Raw genomic sequence first — 24,531 nt, 5'->3', positions numbered from 1 at the left:
TCTAGAAGCCCTGACCTTAGAAATTAGGCCCCTTTAAACAAGCATCAGTATTTTCTTTCTGTACATGCCTATTGTGACTACTGTTCTTGCCCATTCCACTTATTCCTTACCACGTATGTGATTTAACTCAAAATTTTCATCATTCACCCAGTCACCTGCAGTACAGTATATGCTGCCAGTTCCTTTAACACCATCCAGATAAATCCTCCATAGTGATCTGCATGATGACAGTAAAATCCCATCACATCTGTGTGGTTGCAGTATCTATCCCGTAAGTGTTACCATACCCCAGATTCATTCTTAGTTTCTGCAACTTGCCGGTGAAAGAGAAAAACAGGGCTTTCTACCTTGGGGTGTTCAAATACTATGGGGACAGGTGGGGAGGGGGCTGAGTATTGCGGACAAGACAAACAAAAAGCGTCTAAAGAATAGCTGGAAACACTGTGAAATGGCTTCATAAGTGTTCGACAAATTTTGCTCCAAAACGTACACATCCAGAACCAGTTCAGAATTTGCTATCCTCCCTGGAAAAGTCAAAGGATTTAAAAGTCGATACAAAGAATATTCTGCAGGTTATCTTTGACATCCATTTTCCAAGTAGCGTGCACTTCGGATAGTAGTGTATAGAGTTCTGAGGTGGTGCAGAAACAGTCTTGCATAATTACGTGTGTTACAGCCATTTGCACCTCCTCGAGCAATGCTGTGGAGATACTATGCTCCATTAAGTTTTTGTGAAGAATGTAGGGCTCATTTAGATGGTCCCCAAGAATTCTTGCTCAAATGTAAAGGTTGATTTCATCTGATTGTAAACAGAAAATGATTGTCAACAGCATTGTCTTGAATGACAAAATGGTTACAAATCCTCCCCTAGGATGAAACTCAGCTGCTATGTATACCTTTACTCATTACTAGTAGTTTGAATTAGGTCTCTCGACTAAACCATAGCCTATTTCCATCAGGCAGGCTACTTAGTCATACATGGATTTTGTAAAACATGTTTCTCATCATTTGGTGTTTATACAAGACTTGAATCAGTCAGAATGCACCAGGTTGAGTGTTCCAGCCACAAAGTGCCTGTTCACAGCTGTAAATTTGTGACAAGATTGTAATTCTGGGAATCTCTTATAGTACATTCGTGGTGCCTTCCATCCGTATATTTTCATATCTGCCTGTTCTCAGTAGGAATACCAGACCATTGTGCACTCAGTTGCCTGTTAACTTGTTTGGTGCACATGGATTTAGATTGTCTGACCCCCTATACTGTGATTTGTGTTGAGACAGGGCATAAGAGGCTTGCCATCTGTTGTGCAAATGAAGCATTGCTGGACATACAGTGGCGGTCACAATAATAGAGCCACCTGGCAAAGGTTTGGAATAAAGTGCAAATTTATTACTAGACGTTTGTACTATGATGGAAACAAAATTTTACATTTTACAGGAACCATTACAACAGAGTCGCATTGTACCACAGTCAGTTATATAGATAACACAACTCAAACCAATCAATAATATTCAAAAGAATACCAGACCACAGGGTCAATTGTCACAAATATTTTGTACTTGATCTCAGTCTTATGAAATTTACAGGAACAGTCGTTTTTGCATAGGAGTGCATTAGTACTTCGTGGGGTAACCCTTATTTTTGAGGATTGCCCTGCACCTCTTACCCATAGTCAACTAAACGCCTGCATTCGTTGCTGCTGATCGCATACCTGGTTCTCTGGATTTCTTCCCAAAGTTTATCTAAAGATGTACCTTTTGAGCGGTCAGTTCTCTTGTCTACGATCTCCCATAAGTTCTCAATGGGTGATGCGTCAGGGGATTGAGGTGGCCACTCTAATACTTCCATATGGTGATCTTGAAAAAAATGCCTTATGATCTTTGCAGTAGGTTTTGGATCGTTATCATGCTGAAATTTCCATAGATCTTTGGCTATTTGATTCATGGACATCCCCCTTTTGAACATCCGTAACATTACTAGTGTATACGCTCATCACTTGTATGCTTTGCTCTGCCCATTTAGAAGAATGTAAAGAAAACCAAACGTCAATTTACATACAAAATAATATTGAGTGGAGGTTTGTTGACAAATAATATCGCTAGCCCCCAAAACAACTGCAAAACATCAATTTGAACGGGACTGTAAAACAGCTATTATTTTGACCCATACGATTCTTACCTTTATGCCTCTTTTCGCACGACTACAGATAGCCTTGACGTCTTCCCTGATGTTGTCTAAAAGGGACTGACAACACGTCACTCTTGGAGATTTTGCAAACTAATAGATATCCTAGTTCTTAATCCCGTCAATAGAGGTGGCTCTATTATTGTGACTGCCACTGTATATTCACTGTACTAGTTTTATTCCTTACTACAAGTCATGCATACACCCTCCAGTATCCCCATGGTTTCTGAGCATACTCTTTCACAGTGCATAGTATTCTTAATTCAAGATTTGTGATAGTTCTGGTGTGTAGTGTAGTTTGAGTTCTCACCTCTTGTACTCTTAAGTCTTATGCCATTTCAAATGCTAGAGGGACAAATTACTTCCTAAATTCATACGATTATTTGTCAGTCTTGCACAGCTGCATGTTGAAGTTGCTGGTATTGAAACTTCTGTTAACAAATTTGTTACTTATTACTTATTTTGATAATTCATTCTGTTAATGTTGTCCTTGATTGTTTGTATTTGTAATCTATTTCAATTTTATTTTCAGGGTCTGATTTTCGTAGTTGACAGCAATGATAGAGAGCGTATAGGAGAAGCTCGGGAAGAACTTATGAGAATGTTGGCCGAGGATGAGTTAAGAGATGCTGTACTACTTATATTTGCGAACAAACAAGTAAGATATCCTTTACTATTTTCATGGCGTATCAATACCAGTTGAAATAAGTAAGAAATTATATTGTTGTGCTGTCATGAATGATTATTCATTGAAGTTTTTTATAGTTAATTTTTTACTGGTATTCTTTTATACATAAATTTAAAGAAATCTAACTTTCTTGGATAGTTTCCTTGAAATCTATGCAAATTATATTCATCAATTTTCAAAAATTATTACTTATGATTTGTTATAGAAAGCCATTTCTTGGTTTTGACTTGTTTAATATACAATTTTTAAGTTTTTCAGTATGTCAAAACTAATGAAGGATTAAAAAATACCTGAACAACATTCAATTTATTTCAAGTACGGTATATGCAAATAACTGGAACTGAACGCGTCTGTCCGGGTGGTTGGACGTGCGGTTACGGGCGCACAGCCTAGCCAATCCCAAGCCGCCATTCGTATAGTTTTATATAGATTGAGTACAATCTTGACACCTGGCTGTCAACTATATTGTCTACAATACATCACCACATGGCAGCCACATGGTTAAGCTACCTGGCTCGGCGTGTGCGGTATAGGTTTAAGTCTTCAGTGTAGATGTAATTTTATTTACATCCGTGTGTTGGTTAGTTTATAGTTCGTGAAAAACAAGTGGCAAGAATATGACCCGGGAAAAATTGTCACCTTGGTCTCGATCAGCCATAACATCCTTCCTATGCCAGTCATTAGCCGCGAATAATTTTTTATTCTTAATAATAATGTACCTATTCTTGTTTTAGTGTCGGCTATTGTTAGGAAGTTCATACACTATCTTAGTGAAGTTGATACTATTTTGAAGCTGTTGCAGTTTGGGATTTTGTCTGGTTTTTCCATCCACATATTTGTTAACATTGGTAGGATATCTATTGCACGTTCAATTACTCGAATTTTCAAGCTACCTTATAGCACAAGATTTCAAAGGAAATCCATTTGAACCTGAATGTGTATAATCAGCACGTCTTGCAGGAACGTAGCAAAATAAGTGAAGAGCACGAAGAAACTGCAATATTCCACTGGGTTTCTTTTACTGGCATTGTATATGAATTGTGCTTAGTATGCAAGCTACAAGGTCCAATGTTCACCAAAATAGGAGCATCTGGATCATAATTTAATAAATTACCGATATCCTGAAGGAACTTTTTATTAACATTTGGACCATCCATTGAAATTTGTGAGTTTTTTAGATTGAGTCCTTGCAGTGCTTGTAAAAAAACCATTTTAACAAATCCGAGGAGGTAGTGACCAAGAAACACGGAATCAAAATAAGAAGTGCATACCTCATTAGTATCAGGATTGAAACAATGAACTACAAGATCCATTTGGCCCATTTGAGAAACTTTATTTAGTGACTTGTCAAAACCAATGGTGAAATGTGTGGACTTACACACATCAAGAACTTGAAAACAGGAAGCCAAACAATGAGTGATTGTACATGCAACTTTCGTTCTGTGCAGTTTAACTTTCAAAGCTATTTCAGAGACTGGAAACATTACTGGGAGCAAACGTACACTAGCTTCACTGGCACATAAAGAATGGTGTTGCATGACAGTATGCATGCACCATATAATCTCAGCTTTGGTTACTTGCTCTCTTGAAAGATAATTCTGTAGACATCTCGCCTCTGAACCTTGTTTAATGGAAGAAGCGGCGCCGCTTAGTTGCTGAAAGAATCAGAAGAAAAGAAGTGGAGGGTGATGGCAGAAGCTCGGCAGTCATTGGTGGCTATAGACGAAGAAATTTCTTCGCTGAAGCAGTAATGGTAATAAATATTTTTTAGATCTTAAAGTGAAATTAATTAGACCAAATTCAACTTCCAAGTTTTTAAATTTAATATGCACATTGCTCGTTTATTTTTTGGATGTTAAGCTTTCAAAACGTATTTTAATATTACTGTCATAGCTGGAAACTTCCTTTATAATTTCATTTTTTTGTCATTGTGTGTCATGGAAACGACTGGTTTCTTTTATGTCTGGAAAACAGGGAAATGATATAGATGTTCATTCCAATGTCCAATAACGGACCATTTATATTGGTATTTTAAACAGGGAAATGTCGGGGAATTTCAAATTCTGGATTTGGTGGACAACCCTGTTATCGATGGCAGTAAAATTAAGAAATTATAGAACAGTCACACAGCCAGAAATAACTTGTGCTAGTGGAACTATTTTTAAAACTACTAGTAAAGATGAAACACACAAAAATACTTATGGAAGAAAGGAGAATTAGATATGCATGAATAAACAGTATCAAGTTAATCAGCAATGGAGAATAGCATCAAATAAAACAATTTATAAGGAATTTGGACCAGTATTGAGCACGGTTAGGAGAAAACATGTATCATTCTTTGGACATCTTATAAGAACACAGACACCGGAATTAGCAGAAGAATAATTAAAAAATTATGGAATAGCAAAACCAAGATTTAAATCGATCACGGACATTATAAGGAGGATATTAATCTGTATAAAAATCAGTCTGCAGTGATAAGAACCGAGGGCTTTGAAAAAGAAGCAGCAATCCAGAAAGGAGTGAGGCAAGGCTGCAGTTTGTCCCCTCTCCTTTTCAGTGTTTACATAGAACAGGCAGTAAAGGAAATCATAGAGAAATTTGGAAAGGGAATCACAGTCCAAGGAGAGGAAATCAAAACCTTGAGATTTGCCGATGATATTGTTATTTTATCTGAGACTGCAGAAGATCTCGAAGTTGCTGAATGGTATGGATGAAGTCTTGGGTAAGGAGTACAAGATGAAAATAAATAAGTCCAAAACAAAAGTAATGGAGTGCAGTCGAACGAAGGCAGGTGATGTAGGAAATATTAGATTAGGAAATGAAGTCTTAAAGGAAGTACATGAATATTGTTACTTGGGTAGTAAAATAACTAACAATGGCAGAAGTAAGGAGGACATAAAATGCAGACTAGCACAAGCAAGGAAGAGCTTTCTTAAGAAAAGAAATTTTCTCACTTCAAACATTGATATCGGAATTAGAAAGATGTTTTTGAAGACTTTCGTGTGGAGCGTGGCATTGTATGGAAGTGAAACATGGACGATAACTAGCTGAGAAGGAAAGAGAATAAAAGCTTTTGAAATGTGGTGTTACAGAAGAATGCTGAAGGTGAAATGGATAGATCGAATCACGAATGAAGAGATACTGAATCGAATTGATGAGAGGAGATCGATTTGGCAAAATTTGACGAGAAGAAGAGATAGAATGATAGGACACATCTTAAGACACCCAGGACTTGTTCAGTTGGTTTTTGAAGGAAGTGTAGGTGGTAAGAACGGTAGGGGTAGACCAAGGTATGAATATGACAAACAGATTAGAGCAGATGTAGGATGCAATAGTTACGAAGAAATGAAAAGGTTAGCACAGGATAGGGTGGCCTGGAGGACTGCATCAAACCAGTCTATGGACTGATGACTCAAACAACAACATTAACCCGTTACCTTGCAATGACGGAAATTTCCGTCCACACTCTTTATTGCTTTGTTGAGGTTTCCACGGATACATAGCTATATGTCTTTGCAATCCCAACGTGTACGAGATGTTGGTAATCGTATTTCAGCTATCTTTGCCCTTCAGCTATGTATTTCGCTGCCAGAGAGTCTAAATATGATCGAGTAAATTGCCGCGTAAAGCTTTAGTGAAGGTAAAGTAAACGTCATGGACAAGTCGGATGAAGCTCGAATATTACGTTTTTTGGAGGAAAGCGATGTCAGTGACGGTTTATCCAATGAAAGTTATACTGAATTACCTTCGAGTGAATTTAGCATTAGTAATTCCGAAGAATTAGAGGACATTATTGAAGAAAATGAAGATGTGGGCACAGGTGGGCGTGTGCATAATCTAGAAGACTGAAAGTGTACACAGACAATGTACCAAATATGTGGTGCATTACAGATGGAGAACTGAAGTCTGTGGTAGCAAGAAGAGTAGGTGAGAACCCAGGGAAGGCTGAAGTAATTAATCACATGCTGAATCCTGAAAAAAAGGAGGCCCAGCTTTTCCAGTTTCAGGGGTGATGTTGCGGAGCAAATTTGGGAGGGTATTGTTCTGCCTGATTATCCAACCGGAGGCCGGCCCAGTGCAGGGAGTACACCAGTGAGGTTACACGGAAAACATTGCAGTCACTTCTGTCAAAATAACAGCAAGCAAGGCATCTCCATCAAGAAGGTGCGAGGTCTGCTATGACTGCAGAGGAAAAAATCCCAAGGGAAAGAACAGGGGTGAATCCTGCTATGAATGTGATAAGTGTAAGGTGGCACTGCATGCATATGAGTGTTTTACGTTCTACCACACTGTGTTGAATTACTGTTAGAATGTGAACTGTGTTTGTGTGCTAACTTGCTGTAGCAAAAGGGTTCTCTTTTAGGCCAGATTAAATCGCAAGCAATGTATATTTATTTTCAAGAAAAATTGCTGTTCAGTGGGTTAAAGAACTACAAAAAACAGTATCTCAAAACCAAAACACAAAAAATTAAGATTTCAAGAGACACACCAGGCTACAGACCAAGATCAATAATATATTTATATTTATTTATTTAGCTTATGGCTAGTACATAACTCGACATACAATAAAAGTTCTAATGTGAGGGTATTTTCATCTGAACAAAGGAAGGCAGTTTGTCTCGGAATGAAAAAAATACTGGGCTGTTAGGAAATTAAGAACTTCGTATAAGTGACCAGAGTGGTCCAGTGTAGGCCATAAAAGGTAAAATAACATTGCTGTACACCTGTTTTGTCATTACCACCCTTTCTGATGGTAACACTTTTTGACCCCGTAACACTTAAAAGAGTACTGTCCAGTGGCATTTCAAAATAGACGGGCATCTGATCTGCATTTCCAGTTTGGGAAAGCATAATACAAATTCTTCTTTTGAAACTGAATTACAGTAGAACTCGGTTATAGCAAGAATTCATAACGGTGAAAAATTACTCACTGTAGCGGATTGTCGTTGCTTGGTTTAGTAAAAGTGGGGGGAAAAACCCACACATATTTCAGTCTGTATGTAACTGCAATCCGTTTGTTCAAAGCTTGCATTTTTGCAGTTTCCCAAGTTATTTTTCTAATTCCAAGACAATGTGAACGTGGTTGTTCAATTTCATTCTGAATTGGAGTAGTATCACTCCAGTGGCTTCTGTGACACACTTTCCAGTTTTCTTACTCAGTCACCTAACTTAACCTCATATGTATCAAGAAAACATTTTTCAAATGACCGGGCTGTTGTAAATAGCTATGTCCAACATGCCAAGGAACTCTTTCTTATACCACTTCACTTTTCCTCATGGATGTGCATGTCACACTTGATCTACTAAATCTTCACCCCCATATTGTGATTATAATCATCCACTAAATCTGGTTTGGAAATTGCTAAATTGGTATGTTCGGTCGTCCATGTATTCACCATTCCCACCCTAGAGTAACAATGGCGTAAAGTGGACATTAGTCTTCTATCACTCCATAACACATACACGAGAGGGGATAGTTCCCCAGCTTCCATTTCTCTCCTCCCCCCCCACCTCCCCAATAGTTTTTTGGAGTTACCAATTTTCAGTAGCCCAACTGTTATTTTGACAATTCCAGTTGCATTCGTTCCTTCATTATGGAGATCTGTAAACAGTTTTGGAGAGCTGTACTAATTGTCTAGATCTACTGCTCTGCCCTGGTTTAGTAGTGGGTTCATTAGATGCATTATAATTGAACCTGAAAGCCCTGAGTCCTGGTTTCCAGTGTTGTTTGTACCTTTCCCACATGTAAATACTGCTATTGTAAAGATATCCTTGAATCAAAATTTGATTCCAAACCTCCCCCTTTTCGTCCTAATGTATAGCTTCCATTTCGTCCTAATGTACTTCATCCCAGTCACTCCTTCCGCAACATTGTTCCTTCATGTACAGCGACTTTTTACAAGGCCAGTAACTGTCTATAAATTTAATTACAAGGTTTGTAAATACAGGTTGGGATTTTATTGCATTTTATCATTTGGTGTGTCAACAAAATGTTTATCTGAATGGTCCATCATATGCACTCATGGCCAGTATGAACAAAAAACACACATGCATGTTTACAGCAGGCCGGAAGCATTCAGAGAGAAGTACTCTCCTAGGAATGGACAGATCTCGAGTGATATTTGGCAAGATTTGGCGTTGTGTAAATTGAAGTTCATGTACTATTTATGTGAATCTACCATTTCTCCTATTTTTTATAATTATTAGCTGATTTAATGTGTTGAGATGGTTTTAACAACTTTTTAGGGAAACCTTTTTAAGCTAATAATAAAACATTATTCAATAGACTAGATTTGTCATCATTCTGCAATTTGCCTGAAATGCTGTGTGTATATGTAACCTGTTGTGCAGAAAGGAACCTGAAATCTGATTTTTCATTTGAGATTCTTATGGTTCTAAAATTGACATAAGATACTAAGCATTTTTTTTTAATGTTATGCTTCTAGGTACAGTACTCTAGAAGATATTAATTATTGTATGTTTCTATTAAGAAAAATGTATTTTGAGAAAAACTTCATTACAGCTTTCACTAATTTTCTTACCTATCGTACAAAGTGTATATGACATTGAGTGGCAAAGACTGGAAAATTTTGTGTAAGACGACTTGTAGGGAGCATAAGAAGGCCAAACATAGAAATGTAATTTGTACACCTGGGCCACCTGGGCACTTTGTTCAGCTCTACTGGAAAATTTTTATTGCTGGCTTTCTCTTTCTGCACAACAGGTCACATTGAAAAGTGTGTGTGTGTGTGTGTGTGTGTGTGTGTGTGTGTGTGTGTGTGTGTGTGTGTGTGTGGGCGCGCGCGCGCCAGGCGATCCAAAAGGTTGTGCTGAAACTGAAGTGCTTGTTGAGGGGTTGAAGTACAACTTTTGAACAGGAACATGTGGTCTAGAACGAAACCCTGCTCAAGGGATAGAACAATTGCAGAACTCTCAATGAAGTATTAATCATTTGTGCACAAAAGTGAAATCAGACACTGTACCCTGAACTGTCAACTGTACATTCCTATTCGAAAGTTGTATTTTTACTTTCTGTGGGCTACTTAACTTGCTGCAGACTCCTTCCAATCTCCCAGCATAACAGTTGCTAACAAAGATGTTACTGAAAGTTAACTCAGTCCATGTTCATTTAGGCCTGTATTCACCATCACTTCCTTTTGCTGTTATCTCTGATTTCAAAAAGTTGGATAATGTCACTCGAATAATGCTCACTTCTGTTCATCACAGAATTTATCTTAGTTTATCAAGTTAACGTTTCAATCTGAATTTGAACGCTAAATGTTTCGTACAAATGACTGTGGCCGCCACTAGTGAAATATAAAAAAAAAATTTGATTCCATTCGGGGTATGCAAATTTATCATAAATTATGAGCAGTAACCTGTTACCTGGTTTCAAAGCCGAAACAAGGAAATACGCCTAATATGACTCCAAAGTGAATGGTGGCAGAAAGCATAACCATCATAGAGAATAAGAAAACAAATTATAGCCTACACATTGTATATTTCACTCAAATCATGCAGTAGTTGTTAATGCTTTGTTAAACAGTCGTCCAGTCGTGTACCATACAAGACACAAACTCATTTTATGCTATCCATGTGTTGGGAATTCCAGGTTATGTTCGATCACTGTGTTGAAGCCTTAGGTAACCTGAAACATTGTTCAAATTTAGTGTCATCATAGTCTTTGAACTATGTAACACATTCTTATTATCCACATAGAATGTTTTATTGCATAATTTTAGTTATACTCCTCGTCGCTGTAATTTTCTCTGTTATGTATGCCAGCCATCTACGAGCTGCCGGCCAACCTGTTTGCAGTAAAATGATAAACCGCGATAATACCCGTTATCCAAGATAATGTTGTTGGCAAATATAAATGTGACTGTTCTGTTTTCTCAGCTTTAAACTAAGAAAAACTTTTAATTGTGTTGGTGAATACGGGGCTTAATAGATAACCTAATTTAAAAGTAATATTTGTTACATATTATACAGGTTTTTTTCATTTCTATTTTTCCTGCTAATGTCCAAATATTTACCTACATAATTTTTATAGGTTTTTCCTTGGCATTGCATCTTCATCATTTGATATGAATTATAATGGCTTCAGTTTTATTTCATGCTGCTTTGTGTTTCATTGTAGGATCTCCCTAATGCAATGAATGCTGCTGAAATAACCGACAAACTTGGACTTCATTCACTTCGAAACCGCAACTGGTACATTCAGGCGACATGTGCTACGAGTGGAGATGGTCTATATGAAGGTCTCGACTGGCTTTCTAATCAGCTAAAGAATGCCAACCGCTAAGAGTACCGTCTTCTACAGTCTATTAAATCAAGATTAAACAAGCGAGACGAAGCAGAACATTAGGTTACAGGATGTTCCACATGTCAGCCGTGTATGTCACAAAGCTCAGTTGGGATTTGACCTGCGAATATGTTCATAGTTTTATTTCGTTTGGCCAAAACTTGGATGCATTCTACGTATTATGTGTTAGTAAAGAATTTGTTCTCATCTTGGTAGATATTTTTTTCTTCATGGCCATGATCTCGAAACAGGAGTGATTTATAAAAGATGTTTCCAAATGTAATGGCCTTTCATTTTTGTTTAATGCAGTGTTCTATATGTTTGGATGGACTATTTTCTTGTGGAAGTTGTGTGTGCATTCAAAAATATTCTTGGTAAATTACTCTCATGAATTGTTTTCTTTAGTAATTCTTCATAATCAAATTTCTTTATTTCTCACAGTGAAAGGCTTATAATTTGGACTCTTTTTAGAATCACTTTGTGAACTAAGCAGTAATTGTTTTCTAGAGTTAAATGGTGAATTAGGAGACTATATGCAAATTGAGTTCCATTGTGAATGCATTGAATAGTTTTGCGTCTTCATATCTGCAGGATCATGTGAGAACCTTAGAAGCCTGTGTTTTTGACATTGACGGTGATGGGACTACCTTCCAGAACCAACGCATCGTGTGTTTCCGGACATGAACATGGTTGATTTGCCAAGGAATGGAGCTTGCAATCAAAACAATGTTATATTATTTCCCCAGTGTTTGTTTTGAATGCATTTTCCAATGTATTTGAAGGAAATAAGCAAAGTAAACATTTACCATTTCCCTTTTTGAGGGGAAAGGATTATGAAGAAATGGTGAACAGAAAAGAGAATGGTGGTTTACTTTATTGTGTTTTCTGATATTAGAGTGAGATGGTATGCATCATGAATAAATTAAAGACTCTGAAGCAGAACTTCATCAGAAAGTGATACAGACAGCTTAGCCCCTCCCCTTTTAAAATAAGAGCTGAGGAATACTATAAATTATGCTTTATGATAGTTGCATTTTGCATTGGAGCGGAGGTTTGAAAAAATCTAGTTTTTTGAGGTTGTCTGAGAGATTGAGCTGTGCTCATGTGATGTCTGGAGGTGGAATGAGTAATTCTGTTGCCTAGGGTTTATTTCTTTTAAATTGAACGTCAGTGACTGCGTGAAGGGACGTGAAATTGTAGATCAAAGTACCTTGGACAGTTCTGAAGACTGATTGAACATCAGAGCCAATTATTGCTGGTTTCTTTTCCTGGGGTGAGGGGAAAAGTGTGTGGCAGATGGCAGGTTGTACAGTAAACTAAAATGCACGGATATTTAAAAAAATGCAACATATAGGTGTTGGATTTTTAAAAGAAATTTAAGTTTATCTCGTTCTGTGAGGTTAGAGACTTCCAAAGTTTGGTATTGTAGTATTAAGTTGCAAAATCGTTTCGCAACTGATTATGTACTATAAGAAACGTTGACATTCCGCGATTTTTTGTCTTGTACCATAACGGACAGCAGAAGTCTACCAGTTCCACTATATTATCCCCTCTCTTGTTTTTTACTCTGCAATATTCAAGAAAATTGAAATGCTCTTTTATTCTTTTTTTTTTCCTCTAAGTACAGCTGACATTCAGCAGCATTGATCATACACTTGGAGATTGCATTCCTGGTTTGAAATCCTGCTCACACTTCTTTTTACACAAGCACTCATTTCTTCATAAATTTTGTTGGTTGGAATAACCAGGAATGCAGTATCCTGCATAAAAAAACTGGTTTAGACAGGGAAAACTGAATTTGCTGGGTTCTTTTATTTTCTGCAGGTAAGAGTAATAGAAATTACAGTAACGTTTCCTTCATTACTTATTTCTCTGAAAAGGAAAAAAAAATATGTAAGCATGCCATACTTGTGAAATATATTGTATTTGTGCTTTGATTGCATTGTGTATCTTTACCTGTTAAATCTTTGTACACCACCCTTCTTCCAAAATAGCACTCACACTCTACACTCTTCCATGTGTGCTGAAATCAGTCATTTTTAACCTGTGATTTCAAAGAAATATGATCCTGTGAAGCTAAATATATTTATTCACTGCATAGTTTTTAATGGCACCATCGGCTGATTGTAGAAAGTCTGATCACCATATAGGTACCATAATTTCACTTACCTACTGACTTGGTTTCAGAAATTGGGCCTCAGTTTTCTGTTAGACTTGCGAGTTATTGGTATTTGAACGCGTTGTCAAGCAGGTTCATGAATATTTTCTTAAGATAACCGATATTGATTTGGTACTTGGACTTCTGTTTTAAATAATAATAATAATAATAATAATAATAATAATAATGAAAGTGTGGGTGTGAAAATAAATACTCCAGCGATTGTGAAGTTTACACAAAAAAGGTGAATGTAATATTCCAAATGGCTTACTAATGTTGTAGGGTTAGAAATTTCAAAATTTGTAAAATTCCACTCAAATTGATGAAGAGCAGTAGGTCAATGTATTAGATGTTGAACTTTATCAGTCTCACTTGATTTTGTAGTCCGACTCGGCTGAATGGTCAGCGTACTGGCCTTCGGTTCAGAGGGTCCCGGGTTCGATTCCCGGCCGGGTCGGGGATTTTAACCTTCATTGGTTAATTCCAGTGGCCCGGGGGCTGGGTGTTTGTGCTGTCCCCACATCCCTGCAACGCGCACACCACGCATAACACTATCCTCTACCACAATAACGCAGTTACCTACACATGGCAGATGCTGCCCACCCTCATTGGAGGGTCTGCCTTACAAGGGCTGCACCCGGCTAGAAATAGCCACACGAAATTAATTACTTGATTTTGTTAAGATAATTAAAAGGCTACTAGATTTAAAGATGGAATTAATGTTGTGAAATTTTTTATTAGCAACAAAGTTGGCATATCATGCTCATGTAGTTTTGTAGTGTATGAGCCCTTGTATTTTTTAACCACATTCCTCTGCAGTTCCTATACTTAGAATTTCAAAATATATTACATTTCTCAGGACTGTTGTGCACAGGTTGTAAAAAGGTTGATGTACTTCACAAAATCAACATAAAATATCGGAGACGTGTTTAAGTATTCAATCTTGACCCTTTGGTCAATTCCACCCGTGATAAGAATTTGTATTGTCCTGTATTTTGAATTCATTCTTGGAGAACAAAATACAGAAAAGGGAAAAGTAGTGTGGAAATCAAATGTATTGAATGGAATGTGGAGTTATTATTTGAAGGAGAAACGGAATGTAAAAGGGAACCAGTGGTGGTGAAGGTCTAGAAGACAAAATAAACCATGATGCTCTTTACTTGGAATGAGTTGGAATATAAATTGTGGACATAATTGCAATGCTCCAGTCTTAGATGAAGTGACTGTAGTTATTATTATTATTATTATTATTATTATTATTATTATTATTATTATTATTATTATTATTATTATTATTTATTTTCCACTAATTGTAGTTACAATTTAGGGATGGTGAATAGAGAAAGGGCATAGCCCCACATACACAAAAGTGCCTCCATCACCACTTAAAATTATAATATACAATTATACAATTACATTCTACATGGTGTTCTTATATACAGTTACCGTATTTACATAGGCATATTTACATAATACTCACAAGATCTGATCAACATTCAAGTAATTCGACACACACACACACACACAGTCTCTCTCTCTCTCTCTCTCTCTATATATATATATAGAAACCTCACATATATTTTAGCTAGGCCGGCTCACTCATTCCCATTTACCGTCTCAATCACTCGGGACCCCATAACTTTCATTCATCCTCCCACTCGTACTGAACATTCACACAGTAGATAAGTTATGTTTTGTACAGAGGGTTTCGTTATATATACATCCTTTTTACGTCTTTACAAAATTTTTCTGCAGGTAGTTCTTTTATCTGCAGTGGGAGTTCATTCCACAATCGAGCAGAACGACTAAAGAAGCCACTTTGATATGATGCTGTTCTTGCAAATGGAGGGAAAAGGGACACACCTCGACCTCTTTGAGCGGAACGATAGTTCAGCTGTAAGCGGTTGAAAGGGTTTATATGAATGTTACCTGCGAGGGATTTTCTCAGGAAAGCAGTATCTATTTGTTTACAGAGGGATGTTATGGAGGGCAGTGACCTGGCTGTATTTAAATGACCGTGTTGAGTAATTAGTCGTTCTGCTCGGCGTTGAACTCTCTAGTTTCGTCATGTTCTCCACTGTAGTAGGGTGCCAGGAAGGAAGTCCGTACAACAGTATTGGCCGTACTAATGACAAATAGGCTGTCTGAACGGCTTTCTTCCTGGCTCCCAGTAGAGATCTGCGGATGAATCCCAGGACTCTGTATGCTTTGCACCTTATTTCCTCAACAGGCTTATTCCATTTTAAATTGCTGCAGATGTGAATGCCAAGCAATTTTATTGAGGTACAAGGCATTAGGTTTTTACCACACAGTGAAATTTCATGTTGTAACTGTGATCTTGCTCTAGTAAAGCGGATATATTTACATTTCTGTACATTTATACACATTCTGTTTATTTTGCACCACAGAACCACGTTATCGAGATCTGACTGTAACTTATTTACGTCGTTCTCATTGCGAATGGCCCTGTAAATGATGGTGTCATCATCGTACTGTGCCATAGAAGATGATACACAACCTGGCAGATTCAGCGTAAATATTGTGTACAGCAGCGACCCTATCACACTACCTTGAATCACACCCGAGGTGACTGAGGTTTGTTTTGACCTGGCCCCACTGAACACAACGCTCTGCGTCCGACCTACCAGGAATGATCGAAACCATGCCTGCAGGTTGCCTTGAATGCCATACTTGTTAAGTTTTAACAACAGTCGTTGATGAGGTACCTGATCAAAGGCCTTACTCCAGTTGAGAGTTACGCAGTCCACTTGGGATATATTAGACTGGTCCAGGGAATGTTGCCACTCATCAATTACTGTTGTTAAAAGTGTAGTACAGGATTTTCCAGGGAGGAATCCATGTTGGTTGTTATTCAACAGGTTTCTCTCATTCAGAAAATCCCGCAAATGTTTAACAATTAGGCGTTCCATGCATTTACATAAGCCAGATGTAATAGAGACTGGGCGATAGTTGTCTACATTTTCCCTGTCACCATCTTTGAATACGGGAACGACATTTGCTTTCTTCCATTCTTATGGAACAGTCCCACTGTTCATTGAAATGTTAAATATTGCACAGAGAGAAGGTGCTAATGCTTCTGCACATCGATGGAGAATTCTGGCCGGCACGTTGTCTGGGCCGTTCGCAGCACGAGGTCTAGTTCTCCGATGACTTGTTACGACCTCGTTAGCAGTGAAGTACAAGCTAGTTAGGGGCAGGAAGGGAGGGGTTGACCTTGGAGTGAACATGTCTTCATCCTTGTCAGCAGTGGAGAAGTTATTTTTAAATTTACTAATGAATGTCTCTGCTATTTCTTGGGGAGAGGAAACTGATAGTCCGTTGTACTTGAAGACGGATGGAGCACTTTTGCCGCTTTTGTTTCTAATGAAAGCCCATAGCTCTTTACTATTGGAACTAAGGCTGTGGATATATGAACTGTAGGCATCACGGATTAATGTTTTGAGTTTGTTCCTAGCCAGTCTGTACTTCTCCCACTTACTGTCACTTGGGTTTTCCTTCCATTTCCTGTATAAACAATTTCTCTTTCGAATACCTGATGTTATCTCTTTATTGATCCATGGCGTTTTTCGCTTATTTGAGATAGAAACTTTCGGCACAACTTGATCGACACATTCAAAAAATATTTTTTTCCAGTTTTCCCAGATCTCGTTGATATTTATATCGCCGGTGAAGGACGCGAGGGGAATAGGAAGACTTTTTGATAGAAGAGAGGAAAGATCGTTCTAGTTGGTGCGGGAAAAATTATATACCGTTCTGGAGTGGAGTTTTGGGGAGGGTTTTCTGTAGCTCAAAGTTGTAATTATGGCTTGGTGATCACAAAATCCAGGTATTACGTCCAGGAACTGGACGGATGATGGAGAGTTAGTAAGGAACAGGTCTAGTGTGGTGCGGGAATTTTGAGTAATACGAGTCTCTTCGAACACTAACTGATGGAGGAAAATGTCGTAGAAGGTGGAGAGAAAACTATTAGCAAGAGGATTGTTTGGTACTGGGGCGGCATTTCTAGACCAAGTAATTTCAAGATTGAAGTCACCAGCAATATAAATTCCGTCATAATTATTCTGTACTTGTTGCACACGATCCAGAGAGGAGAGCAAGACATCGTTCATTGTTTGTGAGGACTTCGGTGTACGATATACAGATCCGATGAGGAATTTATTACTACCGCACGTAATTTCTACCCACACGGCTTCAGCTGTCGTCTCCAACTCGGGACGTCTAGTTGGATTACACTCTGGTTTTGCGGCAATAAGAACTCCACCTCCTGTGGTTAGAATGCGGTCCTTACGGAACAGGATGAAAGAATCTGGTAGCACTTCTGAGTCATTGTGTCTGAAAGCCATGTTTCACTGATACACACAACAGAGGGATCTAGGCTTGAGAGCGAAGCGAGAATATATTATTTTCTACCTGGACGTAAAATGCTGCGTGCGTTAAACGCAAAGAGAGTTAGATTATTATTTACACATTTACAGTTGTAGCTATTTTGAGTCACTGGTAACGTCACTGGTATTGGTAAAGAAAGAGTTCGTTAGTGGCGGCATTTCGCATTGCCAGCAAGTCCACGTTCTTCCTCCCTTCTTTAATTTCCTGTATTCTGAGGTAGAAATTTGTGCACATGTCCTGTGACTACTTGACGAACAATTATTGCAGTTTACAAATAGTTGATTACGACGCCCGCTGCTTTCACATATTGTACAATGCTGAGGTCCGGGGTTTAATTCAATGTCTCCAATTAGCGCAAGAGTTAGGCACCACAGTGGCCGCCCAGCTATTGGAACTCTGACAACCTTGCCTTCCCCATTATGACGCGGCTGCCCTACCGCCAGCAGCCCAAGGCTTTCACTGCCACACCAAGTTTGACACTTAAGAGAACATTTCTCACTTACCAACAGTTTTTCCAGTAGATGAATCTTCTTCAAATCACCGCAAGACTTATCCGAATGCACTGTTACACTTTTCGCATACGTCACGGCACTTATCAACAAAACTATGATTAATGCACGGAGAACACTTGTAACGACCAGCATGCACGCCGCCATCTTAACTCACGTTATCCAGAGAGTAACTAGGAAACTGTGGCTTTATAGAATTGAAGGTAATTCCATAGGATTTTGAGATGAGAATAATAGTACTGATGTTCAAGAAAGCAAATAAGAAATAAGTACATAGGGCTAAGATTTGTCACTGACCAAAAATATAGGCCATCTTAGAGAAATTGATTAGTAGGATGTAAGTAATGAAAAGATCTTTTGCCAATTGTACTGATTTTTCCCAATTCCCTTTTTCTCTTACTTCCCACATTAGGCCCTGAAAAGGCTTGTTACTGTTTCCCATTTCGACCTATAGATAGAGGCACCTGTTTGTGTTGAAACTTTTTTCCTAAATTTGCCATTTTTTTAACAGTTATTTTCATATATTTTTAACTATTTATTTCGTCAATAATTTAGCTAAATTTTATTTCCACTTTTCAGCAGTAACAAGTAAACCAAGAACTTAGTTGATAACACATTTGCGGTATAAAAACATATTTTTGCATAAGTATATACACATGAGGTATGCTTCTGCTTAGAACACATACACTATTACACATATCAAAATATGGAAAGTTGAAAAAATTTTATCAGCTGTCACTTTAACAAGTACAGTAGGGCCTAGTTTCAGTATATAATTTACATATCTCTGAAAAAGACAGAGATACAATGAGTTCCATATTACTGGGAGTCAGAACTGTTCTTCTGTCAGGCATTACATTACAATACATTGAGAATGACCTCTCACTATCAACATTACTGACCAGGATCCATAAGACCTTCACTGCAGCTTCCATAAAATGTTTGTAAGTTATTCTGATTTCAGGGAAAGAAGAATGGCTATCACATCAATATTTCTACCTGTGTGTTTTACACAGAACTAGTAGCTAGACTCCTAAAATCTGTGTATAGTTCAAGGTTTTCTGATGAAAGTTCTCGTAGGATGGGAATTTGCTTTATTAGAGTTAATCATTTTCTAAATTACCTTCCATTATACTTTCCTGTGTCAAACTCTATTAAGTGATTCATCTTTTTCAGGCTTGCTATACCTACAGATTTAAAAAAAGATGTTAACTGTATCTGCATTTGTTTTGGTAGTTTGGAAAGTTTATCCGGGGTTGTCTCAAAAAATGCGTCCTCTAGTAATTTAAAGCCCTTTGAAAGATTGCTAAGCTTAGATTTAAGTACATGAATGAACGGCATGTTGGATCTCTCTAATGTGAGCAGCAAGTTGCAACATTTTGAACAATGCTCAACAAGAAAAATTTGCTTTATTAGATGAGAGCGTTCATGAGGTAATGAATTTTTGTTACTTCATTTGAAGTCAAGGCTTTAAAACAGTTCACAGCAACATTCTCGTCTTCAATAGTTTCAACAGAGACAGAGATACCACGAGTTCCATATTACTGGGAGTCAGAGCCGTTCTCCTGTCAGACATTACATTACAATACATTGAGCATGACTGCTCACTATCAACATTACTGACTGATCACGAAGATATTCTCCAAGGTACTAAACACTTTTAAACCATGAGTTCCACCTGGTGATCACAGGAAAGAGCTAACTTTAGTGGGTTCGTATTCATATTTCTGTTTGAAGAATTGAATGTATACATGCTTTCTTTTCCGTGTGTTAAGGAAGATGTGTTTTGCCTGTACAACACAATGGTTCAAAGCACTAAGTTCCTCAGCCTGCACACTGCCCACCAAATTCATTTTGAGCCCAACACTCCATGTGTGCTAACCCTTCTGAAACTAAAACGCTAACTGCGTTTATGTGCTTGCCTATGTAACGTGCTGAATCTGAAGTTATAGAAACTACATTCTGGTACTGAATATCAAGTTTGTGAATTACATTCATAATTGCTTTTGAACATGCATTAGCATTTGCAATAACTTTCAATCCTCGTACAAATAACTTTTGAACTGTTCAACTAAGCATTTTTACCAGAACCGCACATTGCCCCTTCTTTTTATCAGTCTTTTCATCACACAGAATTGAAACTCTCATTCGCAGCTTCTTTTAATCTTTCCTCCTCTTTGATGATTTGAGGTACAGAAACTTCCTGCAGTCTTGCTGTGGGCAGGTCTCCAGCACCTTAAAAAATCAATAGGCCTAATATTAGAGGGCTCTTTAACATTATTTGAATGAATTAAATTATTTATAATTTTAAGTAAATGAGGGATCCAGGATGCATTATCTAGGCCTAAATGTCATTAAACAAGAAAACTAGCATAACCGCACAACGTTATCAGAAAAATGTAACCTCAAATTTATTCCTCAGAAAAATTGTATAGTATCGCACAAACCTGGTATATATTTCTCCATCCACTCATCTTCAGATGATCAACTTTTCCCAGTGGAATATTTGCCTCCCTAAAAACTTGAATTCGTCTTTATTTTGCTCTTTTTGCCGCTTAACTAGTGTCTGAGACTAGCTTGTCTTCTGATGCCTGTCGTAGTTAAAGCCTTTTCCTTGTTCTTCTTATGTGAAACTTTGTTATTAATGTGTTTCAGGCACGTGTCCTTTCTCTGCCACTCGGTTTGCACATTACAGTATTTGCATATCGGTATCTTTCTAGTTTTGTCAAACACGTAAAATCCTTCCAATGCAAATTCTTTTTCTTGATAAACTGTCACCTCCATTTTAATAAAATGAACAAGAAAATAGGAAATTAAACTCACCGATCAGCGATTTTCAACAGGCAAGAGGACACGTCACTCAGTCACGTAATTATGAATACGATAAATTTCTCGCTTCACAGGAAGCTAATTTAGCTCTAATAGATATACTATATATTAGCTTTCGATATATATCGAACGGCTATAAAGTCCACTGTGGCATCGATTGTCGAATTTCATTGCCACAACTCGCCTCGAATCCCAGTCATTAACTTCAAATGATGCAGTTCTGAATAGTTCCGTACATTTTTTCATGATTTTGCTTAAACGTAAATATTTTTTATGTTCTTGAGCCAAATTCGTATAATCGTGAAAGAAGTTTGTGCTTTGCGAAGAACAGGTGCCTCTACCTATAGAGATCTATCAAAATGGGGAACAGTAACCACCTCTTTGAGGGCTGAGAAGAAACTAGGCCCCACATGCTGTAGTTATAGCATGGAACAATTTTGAGACATTTTACTTCCTGTTACTCCTAATGTTGAGAAATATATGCACTATAAAATATAAGCACTTGCATACAATGTGTGCGCGCCCCCCCCCCCCCCCTATGTGCACTTTACTGATACGGTGTTATGCTTCCACTTACTTGTGCCAGGCTTCTCACTTTTATCTATCCTATCTAACCTCTCTTGGTCAACTCTCATTCATTTCTGACCCAGACGCTATTAGGCTTGCGAGGGCTAGAGTCTTTCATTTTCGCGCCCTTCGTGGCCCTTGTCTTCCTTTGGCCGATATCTTAATTTTTGGAAGTGTCGGATCTCTTCCATTTTTTTCTCTCTGTTTAGTGTTATAGATAGGATGGTTGCGTAGTTGTGCTTCCTCTTAAAACAATCACCACCACCACCATCTGGGATGGGATAATATGAAATCATATGGAAAGTTTTTTATAGCCGGATGACCTTCCTGATGCCACCCTCAGTTCAGTAGCGCAGCCAGGATTTCAGTTTGGGGGGGGGGGGGGGGGGCTTTAAGGTAGTTCTTCATCCAGAGTTTAGGTGGTATAGAATACCAAAAAAGGAAATGAATGTCCTTGGATCCAAGTAATAGCGATGGATTCATGCAGATTCCGGAAGATGATACACATTATATATAAAACGCTTAATAAAAGTACATTCGTTAAAACTCCTGGGGTGTCTGGACTCTAGATAACACACACACACACACACCCGCCGCCAACCTTATTCCCATCCCAACAGAACTGCCGCATTTCATATATTCCGACTACAAGTGAAAAGAATGCAAGAATATAAAGTTTGAGTAAAGATGCCATATTCTGATTTAGAATAAATACGGTAATTTTATTATAAATAATGGTCACGTGATAAGCTGTAAAGAAGTGACATTTTATACAAATAATGCGGCAAAGAAATACACCCACACTATATATATATATATATATATATAGAATGTAAGGGTTATGGTTATAGATATTTTGTTGGTAGAGAAAAGTATGTCACAACATAGGTTACATAAGGTTTACCTTGTCCTCAGTCAATATTGATCTGCATTTAGGGCAATTGCCCAGCTGGCAGATTCCCTGTCTGTTGTTTTCCTAGCCTTTTCTTAAACGATTTCAAAGAAATTTGAAATTTATTCAACCACTCCCTTGGTAAATTATTCCAATCCCTATCTCCCCTTCCTATAAACGAATATTTGCCCCTTTTGTCCTCTTGAATTCCAACTTGATCTTCATATAGTGATCTTTCCTACATTTAAAGCCACCACTCAAACTTATTCGTCTACTGATGTCATTCCACTCCATCTCTTCCGCTGATAGCTCGGAACATACCACTTATGATGTATTTTTTCATTCCCATAGGGAACCTGAAATATCTGTCCCGAATGAGTAAATTTATAATACCTATATATATGGTCTGTTATTAGACATACTGGGAATACGGAAGAAATCTTGTGATTGCATTTGTGGACATTGAAAAAGCATATGATAGTATTCCTCAAAACAAGATATGGGAATGTCTGGAAGACCTAAAGGTGCCAGAGTACTTAATTGACAAAGTTTGTTTTCGTATATACAAAGGGCACTAGGAAAGTTTTGCAATACGCAAAAACAGTTGGCTGGACACCCCTGTTACGGTGAGGGGTGAAAACCGGTCTAGAAGACGGTAAGGCACGACCTTCACACCAGTTGTTACCAAGCAGTGGGCTTGAAAGCAAGTTACGATGTCTGTGTGGTCTAAAGGTGAATATCGCGCAATTATCCGCTACAGTTTTGCTCATGGTTTAACTGTTGACCAGTGCCTGGAGGAAATGACTCCTGTGCTGGGCAAAGACTGTCCACATCGGACAACAATTTTCCGCTGGTACAAATAATTCCAGAGGGGGAATTTTGGGGTTGAAGACGATCCTCGTTCTGGGCGACCATCTGAATCGGTGACTGAGGAAAACGAAGCTGTGAGGAAAATGTTGCAGCAAGAGAGGCGGTTGACATCGGCAGGTAGAAGAGACCCTCCAGACCCCGGAACCAGCTATTCATTCAATTCTACACAACCATCTCCATGTTAGAAAGGTTTGTTCCTTTTGGGTGCCCCGTTCACTTTCAGGGGAACAAAGGGCACATCGAGTGAAATTGTGCCGAAAAATGCTGAAACAGTTCGAAAATGGGACTTCGTATAACGTCAATAGCATCGTTGCAGGTTAAAGGAGAGCAATAACACTTTGGTTTCCACCTATTCAATACATTAAAAGCAATTATAAAATTAGGATCTCATCCTATTTTATTGCTAAATTATTAAAAACATAGGACATGTTTCGTTCAAATTCTGAAGATCTTGAGCCATAAACATTCTTAACAAGGTTAAAACCGGTAATATTCTATAAATTATGCTTATTGTTTACTGTTAACAAACCTAACCATAATAACTATTAAAATTATCTTGCTTATAAAGCTTTATATTTTACGTCGTCTTATTAGAAACAATATAACTATTTGTTGTGTTTGAAACTTTAAAACCTTGTTCTAATATTTGAAATACAATGTTACTACAGTAGTTAGTCTCGTGTATAAATACATTTACAATCTGTTAAAATTATTGGATGTCTTAAAATTATTTGTTGGAATGGACATTAAAATCATTTTGTTACTATTGGCGTGAGCTTTTCCACACGTTGTACCTTATGGAAATAAAATCTTAGTGCACTCTCAAAACAACTGAGGTTATGCGTGACTAATATTCATTTTGTCCGTAAAATGACAAACTGAAGCACACTGTTGATTGTAGGTTATAAATTTGCTGTACTTTTAATCTTTAACGTCCAATTTTTCTAATTCTCGAATTGCTTGTAGACTTTACCAGTGTAGGGCAATTCTACAGACGTTAGCAAGGACTCGGTCAAATGGTGACAGTCAAATTTTTATGATAAGCAGGTGGTAACCCATCAAATTTTACGTAAGTTTATTGACATCTCCCTTCTAATTCAGCGAGCTGGCCGAGTGCA

General features: G+C 37.8%; 1 protein-coding gene across 2 annotated transcripts in view; it reads left to right on the top strand.

Moving 5' to 3' along the window:
* Arf1 (ADP-ribosylation factor 1) overlaps nucleotides 1-13,118 on the top strand; it is a 74,476-nt gene extending 61,358 nt beyond the window's left edge. For both annotated transcript variants that reach the window (XM_067137651.2, XM_067137650.2), the window contains exons 4-5: nucleotides 2,718-2,843; nucleotides 11,017-13,118. In XM_067137651.2, the coding sequence (XP_066993752.1) occupies nucleotides 2,718-2,843; nucleotides 11,017-11,181 (291 nt within the window). In that variant the 3' untranslated portion in view covers nucleotides 11,182-13,118. The remainder of the gene's footprint in view (nucleotides 1-2,717; nucleotides 2,844-11,016) is intronic.
* The last annotated feature ends 11,413 nt before the right edge of the window (nucleotides 13,119-24,531 follow it).

The sequence above is a fragment of the Anabrus simplex genome, chromosome 1 (genome assembly GCF_040414725.1).
Source record: "Anabrus simplex isolate iqAnaSimp1 chromosome 1, ASM4041472v1, whole genome shotgun sequence".
Taxonomy (NCBI): Eukaryota; Metazoa; Arthropoda; class Insecta; order Orthoptera; family Tettigoniidae; genus Anabrus; species Anabrus simplex.
This window is presented reverse-complemented; position numbering and strand designations above follow the sequence as displayed.